Here is an 8,610-nt window from a genome sequence, read left to right as displayed (position 1 = left end):
AAGCACATCTCAAGCTAGAATAGTTTCAGATGGTAAAACAGAACACCAGCATGACAATAACCAGGCTGCATGTTTGCACTAGTTCATACTAGCTCTAGCAGGAGTGAATGCATCCAGTCCAAGAATTAATCTATCCACACTTGAAGGGAATGTTTTACTTGTACGTACAAAGTAACCATTTGTCTGAGCCATAAATTAAAGCTGCAGCGAATTTGTGTATGTATGTATATATATATATATATATATATATACACACACACACACATATATATACACACACGAGTAAAAAAAGGGGAGTATAACTGAGATTTTACCACTATGTTGTGTCTGATCTTCCTCTGTGTTACAGTGACAGCATTAGAGCTGCAATCATAGCTTCAGCCACATATACCCTTTCTTAGCTATAATAAAAACATTCACTGTTAGGCAAAGGTGGATTCCACACCCATGGAATAAAGCAGCATTTCTGGAGATGACAAAAGCAGTTTGGGACTTCATTACCTCCTCTCTTGCTACTGTAGCCAGAGACAGGATCCTGAAAAGGCTGGCTAGTGAGGAGAGGCCCCGTACTGACACTGGAAAAGTCCTATGATCCTGGTCCAAATGGTCCAGCTTTTTCTGCTACCTCCAAAGCAAGTTTCAAGTTCTGATCGAACAGCTCACACCTGAAATATTCACAGAAATATAGGCATCAGAAGCGGGTGACAATCTCCATCTACAACCCAAAACATACTGGTGTTTTTAATTGGAGAACAGCCCCATTCCTGCACCTGCTTCTCTTCCATTCCATACTCTGCTAAGGGCGACTTTTTGAATCAAAAGACTGATTAACAAAGCAGCTTGAGTTCAGCTTTCCTATTTGACATGCCAAAACAGTTTCAAAAACAAAGCTTAATTGCCACTTTTATAGGGGTTAAAAGTGCAATAGGGGCCCCGCCAAGAGAGAGCACGTCACGTTGCTCAAATGGAACAACTCCAGAGGAGGTTTCCTCCAGCCTTTTGTAGAGGACAGGAATCAGACTGGTGTCCTTGGAAGACCTTCTCCAAGAACTTGGCAGCGCTGAACCTCCTTATGGAATTTAGTTTAATCATGCAAAAAGTTAGGTTTTTGATTGACGCAGACACTAGTTTTGTTTGAGGCACAAAGTAGTCAGGTATGCTACTATAACTCCAGTCAGCAGCCCAGGTCAAAAGAGAACCCAGCAATCTTAGGTTTATTTTTAATGGATAGACTCAGGGAATGGGAGCTAAAGACATGGGGGTCTGCTTCCAATTCTGTCACTGTCCAAGTAACCTCAGACAGTAAAATCACCTGTCTGCTTCCCCACTGTAAAATAAGTATGTCTTCTCTTTCACAAAGGGGGTCGTATTAGTGGTTGTACAGTGCTCTCAAAGTGGAGAGCTGAGCAAGTGCTAAGTACCTTGTTATTCTACACATCATCTGCCTACTCCCTACCTGATTGGCATCTCCAGTGAGTAGAAAGGATTTTTCAGAGCAAAGTCAGAATAAATCTCATAGATCTTTCGCAGAAGGGACTCTATCCCAGCTTGCCGTGGATCAGCAAGCACCACAAATTTGATCCCTGGAGCCATAATGAAAGAAGCATTAGCATAGACTACACACAAACTGCAAAGGTAATAATACTATGAAATATATTCCCAAATATAATTCAAAAGGCCTCATTTACAGGAAGGACGGGAGAGCAGCTGACACCATCTGAAGAATATTTAAAACTTGCCTTGTTTAAATTATATAGAGAAAGTTTAATGACTGAGTAGTGTATTTTAGCAAGCTACCATTCAGGATGTCAAGTATCAGAGGGGTAGCCGTGTTAGTCTGGATCTGTAAAAAGTGACAGAGAGTCTATAAGGTGCCACAGGACTCTGTCACTCCATTCAGGATGTGGTTTTACTTCTAGAGCACAGAGCATATTTTGTAACATTGCTACCGTGCCTATACACTTGAGCACCTCTAGGGGAATCTTGCACTTCAAGCACAGGCTGGGTTTTATTTGCAATTCCTCAACTAGATTCCAGACTTTAAAGACATGTTGGTCAATTGAGGCATAGACAAGACAAGCTAGTTTCCCTTGCTGTAAAGGGGATAATTCCTGGGTGGTGAGTAAGCAGTTGCGGGTTAATTCATAGTTGTGAGGTACTTTGCCATTTTAGGACGAAAGGCACTAGAAAAGGGCAAAAGACAATTATTTCAGTATCCAGTTAGGGAGCACCAGAAGTATACAAAAGGATTTACAAAGCTGATGGGCCTCTATCCAGAGGAACTGACAATCTAATTCAGAGAAATACCATATGACTAAAGATCCAGCACAAAAGCAGTACTTTTGCAGCAATATACAAGTCTAATAAATACTCCTGAGGGCATTCTGCGCACAATATTCTGCAAGTTTTGTCAATAAATAAATGGAGAGGCTCCAGCATGGCAGTGGGGAGGACGCTGCAGCCTCCCCACCCTGGGGACACAGACTCAGTGTTGAGGCTGCACCTGACCCGGGGGGGCGGGGGAAGAGGGAGAGAGAGAGATCTAGAGGCTCATGGGGGGGGGGGGGGGGGGTGCCAGATGCAGGGGCGATGGGGGTCTGCAGGGGCTTCCAGGTGGATGTGGTTGGGGGCTCAGTGGAGGGGTCTGGGTGTGTGAGTCTGAGCAGGGGGGTCTGGGTGCTGTGGGAGTGGAGCTTGGTGAGGGTCTGGGTTCAGCTAATTGGGGGTCACTGGCATGGGGGTCTGGATGTGGGGGCTTAGGATGGGGCTCATCAAGGTAGGGGTCTGAGTGCAGGGAGCTCAGTGGGGGGTGGTCTGGGTGCAGGGGGCTCCAGATGCAGGGGTTGAGGTTCGGTGGGGTTTGGGTATGGAGGGATAGGGGGGTTCTGAGTGTATGGGGTGAGGCTTGGCAGGGGTGTCTAGATATGGTAGGTCCAGATGCACAGGGGTTGGGTGGATGGGGGAGCAGCTCCCTGTACAGCGACCCCTCTCCCCTCAGCTGAGGAGTTATGGGGGCAGGAAGCAGGGGAGGATACTGAGCTTCCTGCAGCTGGGGGTGGGTCCGACACAGCCCCAGCCACTCCTTGCAGGGGAAGAGGAAGTCCTGTCTTCTCCTGCCTCCGGCCCAGCCAGGACTAGCAGCTGATCCCGGCTCAGGGTAGGAGCCACTGGCTGGAGTGTCCCCAGCCCTGCGGTGATTTACCTCTCTGCCGGCTGCCTGAATCAATGTACCTGCACAGCTAGGGAGTGGTGCGTGACTGCTCTTGCAGCTTCCCTGTCAGGAAGTCATTTTTCTGCAGGGAAGCAAAGAAATCTGCAGGTGTCATTAACTCTGTGCATGCACAGATTTCCCCCCAGGAGTAAATAAAGCAGTTTGTACTTGTCTTTTCAGAGTGAGGGAGAAACAGCCTCAAGGCTGAACTAACAGGGATAACATGAGCAGTAAGTCTTACCTGTTAAGGTCTGAAAACAGTGTAGTTTAAATGTGTCTGTTTCTAACATCTCAATACCGGAACTCCCCAGCTCAGGAGACAACTGGGACCCAATTGCAAACAACCTTCACAAACAAAGGGAAATTATTTAAGTCTAGCACAAAAGATGCCTCTTCAAGTTACTAGAGATATGATAGTGTATACTGGGTCCCTTCTCCACCCTCAATTTGTCTTTGGGAAGTGTACCTTCTTGGGGGCAAGGAATGTGTCTTCCTCTGGGTTTGGCCAGTGCCTCACAAATGGTGGGCATTACTACATCAGTGCCATGGTAGCCAGGGCACAGAGAGCTAGACTTCCCAGTGCAAACTCACGAGTGGAACATGGAGGCCAGCATGAGCTTCTCATTGGAGGAGAGGCGAGGCCGGCCAAAACGGATGGACACGGGGTAGTTGGTAGGGTTGCCAAGGTACTCCAGCACCTCCTTCCCGTCAGCAGTGTATTTCCCATTCACATCAATGCCATTGATGGAAAGCACAGCATGTCCAACTGAAAGAAGCAAAGAGAAGAATCAGAGCTGAGGCTTATTTGCTTTCAAATGAATATCGGAACTAGGAACTCCAATAGCAGACCTGACCACTGGCCTCTCTAGACCTGTCTTTAGGAGGAATCACTATTAGAGTATTTATGGTTTAGCACAGCCACTGTTAAAGTGTAAATAGTGTCATGACACTACTTCCCACACAGCAAGCACAACCAGTGTGCCCCAGTATCTCCCAAAAGCACAAGCTCCCCCCCAACACCTCTCCAGTGAGCACAGCCCCCGACCCTCCCCAGTGGCCGGTACCAGCGCCCTAACCCCCTAGTAGGCACCGTCCTCCCCCTCCAGCAGCCGGTACCGGCCCCCAATCCCTCCAGTGCCCTCAGCAGGCGGTACCAGCCCCCCAACCACCCCAGCGGGCGGTACCAGCCCCCCAACCACCCCAGCGGGCGGTACGAGCCCCCCAACCACCCCAGTGGCCGGTACCAGCCCCCTCGGCGGGCGCTACCAGTACCACAGGCCTCCCTGGCGCCTCCGGTCGGACACCCACCCCGGATGCTGTCCCGCTGCCCGAACGCCACCACCACGCGCTCGTCGTGCAGCTTAAGCACCAGGTCCAAGGGGAAGCTGAACGTTTTCTCGTTCTCGGAGCGCGGCGCGTAGTGATCCAGCTGGTAGATGAGGCCTCCGGCCTTGTTCACAACGTACACGCTGAAGATGGCCATGTCGGCTCCCGTCAGCTCAGGGCACTTTGGGAGATGTAGTTCTACGTGCCAGCGCAGTGCATTGTGGGAGAGACGATTATTTCCGATTTTGGAGCGTTGTATTATGGGAATTGTATTTCTTTCCGGTTGACCCGGACGCGGTGTTGCTACATGCTCCGGAAGTGCAGTGAAAGCACGGGGTTTCCCAGACTCCCTACCCAGGCTTTTTCCTTTTTCGTCCGACATCTTGCAGCGGCAGCACCACCACCACCATGGTGAGCCGGCCCCAGGGCCTAGCTCCTCGGCTTGGCCTAGGACAGGGGTCTCTGTGAGAGAGCCGGAGCAAGTGGGTGCCGGTTCCCTCGAGGAGGCCTAGCCCTAGACTCTCCCCCGTTGGCAGGCGCCCGGGTGGGGAAGGCTCATGTTAGGGCCGCGTGGAAGCTGGGGAGGGGGGGCTCCGCCGTGGAAGCTTCTTCCCGCGCCCTCGACGGGCCTGCGCCTGGCGGTATCGGGTGGGGGCGGATTTTCCCAGGGCTGGCGCCTGTCTTCATCTCTCCTTCTCCCCCCCCCCGTCTCTTCTTTCTCCAGCCCCCCAAGGACGATAAGAAGAAGAAGGATGCGGGGAAGTCCGCGAAGAAAGACAAGGACCCAGTGAACAAATCTGGGGGTAAAGCCAAAAAAAAGGTAAGCGTCTGCACTGCGGTGCGTGAGTCCACTGGGCTCTGGGGTGTGCGCTCAGCAGTAGGGCCTGGGCACTCAGCAGAGCACTTTTGTCACTAATTATTCTCTGCGTGCCCTCTGTAAGATGAGCCTGTATCATCTCCCTTAGGGGTCTAGGGAGCAGAGAGCAGTAGCTATGAGGTCAGTTTTCCTGTGTAGCTGAGCCCTAGACTGTGCTTAAGGTCACACAGTGAGATAGTGTATTGTTCTATAGTGAAATCTCTACTTTCTTTAGTCATACTGGTAAATCGTATTTAAGAATGATATAGGAGGGTTTCTCCATTCGATATTTAACTGTAGTTGTGACTACAGACTAACTCCTTGGTGACTGGGAGGGAGGCTTTCAAACAGATTTCCCTGTGTCATAGAGCTCTTTAACTGTTTTTTTTTTTAATGTTTTGAAGTGCTTTAAAATAAATTATATTAATTCCTAATTGCCAACTGTATGTGTTGGACCCCATGCAGAAATAAGCTGATTAAAAATATTAGCAGGTTATTGTAAACCCTATAGTCCCTTAGAGTTTAACTTGATATAATTATTTAAGAGGGAATGTCATGTGATTATTGAAATTAGGAGTATCTCTTCAACCCTTTATACTTTTGAGTTGCAAGGGGGTAAATTGCAGCCCCCTACCCCCATTAGTATAAAGGTGATCTAAAAGACTTTTCAACACCGAAGACAGTTTCACTTCCTTGGTAAGTATAACATCATAATCCTAAAAAACAACAGTGTGTCTTGTGGCACCTTTAAGACTAATAGACATCTGTTAGTCTTAAAGGTGCCATGAGACTCTGTTGCTTTTTACAGATCCAGACTAACACGGCTACCCCTCTGATACTCTACAGCATAATCCTACTAATTTTGGGATGTCCCATACTGTTACAAGGTAGCTAACCCCTGAATTTCAAATGTGGAAATTGAGCTGGTTGCGTGGGAAGTTTAGTCCTGCTTTATACATCACAAAGAAGCAAATGTTAGTTTCAAGTTACACTTTGCCACTTTTGGGGATGACTTACTGGTGCAGCATTGATAGTACTGAGTAGACCCTCAAGTGGCTTAAAGACGCAGTATGATTGAGTAATAGTGGTAAACATGCCTGATTCCTGTCTGCTCTGGAATTTTCATTTTGTGGTAGTGTAGAAAAGGCCCTATTGTGCATGTTGGAGCGTGGTGCTAATGGGTCAGTGCTGATAACATGGTGAATAGGTGTCTATAATTGGTGCTCATCTGAGCAATAAGCTTGCATTAGGTGGTCATGGAGGAAATGCTAATCATGGCAAAGCTTTCATTGAGAGGGTATTTGTGTTGCTTCTTTGATGGTGATGTTCCCTTTCTTTTTCTTCTTGTAGAAGTGGTCCAAGGGGAAAGTAAGAGACAAGCTGAACAACCTTGTTTTGTTTGATAAGGCTACTTATGATAAACTGTGCAAAGAAGTGCCCAACTACAAGCTCATCACGCCAGCTGTAGTCTCTGAAAGGTTGAAGATTCGAGGATCTTTAGCAAGGGCTGCCCTCCAAGAACTGCTCAGCAAAGGTAAAAACACACTGAACTGTGGATTGGGAGACCTCAAACCAGATGTATTCTTTTATCTCCCTTATTTGTTGGTGATTGATTTGATACAAATCAATTTGCAGGTAGCTTGTATACAAAGGAGTTCAATAAGGAGCATTTTAATTTTTTTAAAATCTTAAGTCTCCTTTCTTTTCTTATCAGTCTAATATTTTACTTGGCATTTTAATCTCTCTATAAGACCACATCAGAATTGATGTAATCTGTTCCTACACAAGTTACTTGTGTTCATAATATTTTTAAATATAATGCAAAAAATTATGGATGCTTGATATGCATAGTGTCTGTGAACAGTAAGATCCTACCTAGTGTGGAAAATAGTGTCAGGAGATGACTACGTAGCCAGGTCTGCTGACAACTTAAGTTCCCTCTAAGCTGCACCAGCCGCCCAGCCTGCTATAAAGTGCTGCGCACTTCAGGTCCCCCTCTGCCTTGGAGCTGCTCCCCAGAGACTCCTGCTTGCTATAATCATCCCTATGATTCCTTTAAAAAAAAAATATCTATATATATATAATCTATCTAGGTTTGTGTCTACTGGTCTAACCTTAATAATTTGGTGCACATAAATGGAAAAAATTAGAGGACACATTGCTGACAACTGAAAACCTGGCTCAGTTTTGCAATGGTAACTGTTCCTGGATCATGCTGAAGTCCTGCTATCCTACAAAACATTTAGTGTTGGGACTACTGTGTTCTAGACAGGACCTTTGACTCTAGTTGCCAAGGGCCTTGATAGGAATTTCTTTTAGTGTTCCTGGTGTAGAAGGCACAGTGGAACACTTATTTCAATCTAATTCTGTTATTTAAATGCTGTCTTAAGCTCTTAAAGATTCTGCACACTTTCATAAATGTTTTCTGCTTCCTTTGTAGGGTTGATCAAACTTGTGTCCAAGCACCGAGCCCAAGTGATTTACACCAGAAATACAAAGGGTGGAGATGCACCTGCTGGTGGGGAGGATGCTTAAAGTGAGGTGCTATTGAAATTCTAGAGTTGCAGGTATCCCTTCCCCTCTGATGTACACATGGTTAATAGAACTGCTAGTCAAAATTCCTAATGTGAATTCCTCATGGTGGACTCCTCCAGTGCCTTGTGGAATCCTTGATATTAGGAATCTACTTCTAAATAGAGTAAAAACAGCCATATAGTGCTGAAAGCACTAAAACTGAATTATTGCCTGCCCATGAAATAAATTAGAGGTTGTGCTGTTAAATAGTAATGGATATTTGAGAAGATGGGGTAGATCATTTCTGCTAGGCTCACTCCATGCTTTTTAGTCCCATGGTTGCCTTTTTATTAAGGCCTCTCTGGAATTTGCTAGGTGGCCAATAGCAACCAACCATCCAAACTCTTTTCTTCATAAAAAGTGTCAGGAGTTAGAGGACTTTTCTTTCACATTACAAGTGTTGCAGTAGGACAGATTTTATTAGATGAGTTCCACACAACTGATTGACTAACTCACTACTTTTTGCTTTGCAGGTTTTCCAGTCGCCTCTGCAATATTTCTTTTGTAAATGTATACAATAAAATTGTTGAGTTCATTTTTGTTTGCTTCTTCTTAAGGGGGAGAGATAGAGTAAAAAAAATCCTCAGATGCTTCTTAATGGTATAGTGCTGATAGCTCTGGCCAAAGAGGCCTTGGACTCCTT

General features: G+C 46.4%; 2 protein-coding genes across 3 annotated transcripts; one reads left to right on the top strand and one right to left on the bottom strand.

Annotated features, from left to right (window-relative positions):
* Positions 1-266: 266 nt before the first annotated feature.
* On the bottom strand, positions 267-4,922 carry TRAPPC4 (trafficking protein particle complex 4). The gene is made up of 5 exons (XM_024207263.2): positions 4,520-4,922; positions 3,803-3,977; positions 3,453-3,556; positions 1,457-1,583; positions 267-665 (listed from the first exon to the last, which is right to left on the bottom strand). The coding sequence occupies exons 1-5, from the start codon at positions 4,917-4,919 to the stop codon at positions 587-589; spliced, it is 885 nt and encodes a 294-aa protein (XP_024063031.1). The 5' UTR covers positions 4,920-4,922; the 3' UTR covers positions 267-586.
* Positions 4,858-8,502, top strand: RPS25 (ribosomal protein S25). Of its 2 annotated transcripts, none has more exons than XM_024207265.2 (5): positions 4,858-4,948; positions 5,262-5,357; positions 6,744-6,927; positions 7,834-7,929; positions 8,441-8,502. In XM_024207265.2, exons 1-4 carry the CDS (start codon positions 4,946-4,948, stop codon positions 7,926-7,928), a joined length of 378 nt encoding a protein of 125 aa, XP_024063033.1. In that variant the 5' UTR covers positions 4,858-4,945; the 3' UTR covers position 7,929; positions 8,441-8,502. The 2 variants fall into 2 exon arrangements, with proteins under 2 accessions (XP_024063033.1, XP_024063032.1); XM_024207264.2 differs by having other exon boundaries at positions 7,834-7,960.
* The last annotated feature ends 108 nt before the right edge of the window (positions 8,503-8,610 follow it).

This window comes from Terrapene carolina, unplaced genomic scaffold, assembly GCF_002925995.2.
Source record: "Terrapene carolina triunguis isolate 2854851 unplaced genomic scaffold, T_m_triunguis-2.0 Scaffold374, whole genome shotgun sequence".
Lineage (NCBI taxonomy): Eukaryota > Metazoa > Chordata > Testudines > Emydidae > Terrapene > Terrapene triunguis.
The sequence above is the reverse complement of the archived record's forward strand: the minus strand, read 5'-3'. Positions and strand labels throughout refer to the sequence as shown.

What these genes read in the sequence shown, in the direction of transcription:
- TRAPPC4 (XM_024207263.2), bottom strand. Translation starts at nt 4,919, where the DNA reads ATGTCGGACGAAAAAGGAAAAAGCCTGGGTAGGGAGTCTGGGAAACCC. An exon ending in GCAGCGGGACAGCATCCGGG is followed by an intron (nt 3,978 to 4,519) that starts GTGGGTGTCCGA and finishes TGCTTCTTTCAG; the next exon opens with TTGGACATGCTGTGCTTTCC. An exon ending in CTGTTTTCAGACCTTAACAG is followed by an intron (nt 1,584 to 3,452) that starts GTAAGACTTACT and finishes TTATGGCTCCAG; the next exon opens with GGATCAAATTTGTGGTGCTT.
- RPS25 (XM_024207265.2), top strand. An exon ending in GGGGTAAAGCCAAAAAAAAG is followed by an intron (nt 5,358 to 6,743) that starts GTAAGCGTCTGC and finishes TTCTTCTTGTAG; the next exon opens with AAGTGGTCCAAGGGGAAAGT. An exon ending in CCAAGAACTGCTCAGCAAAG is followed by an intron (nt 6,928 to 7,833) that starts GTAAAAACACAC and finishes CTTCCTTTGTAG; the next exon opens with GGTTGATCAAACTTGTGTCC.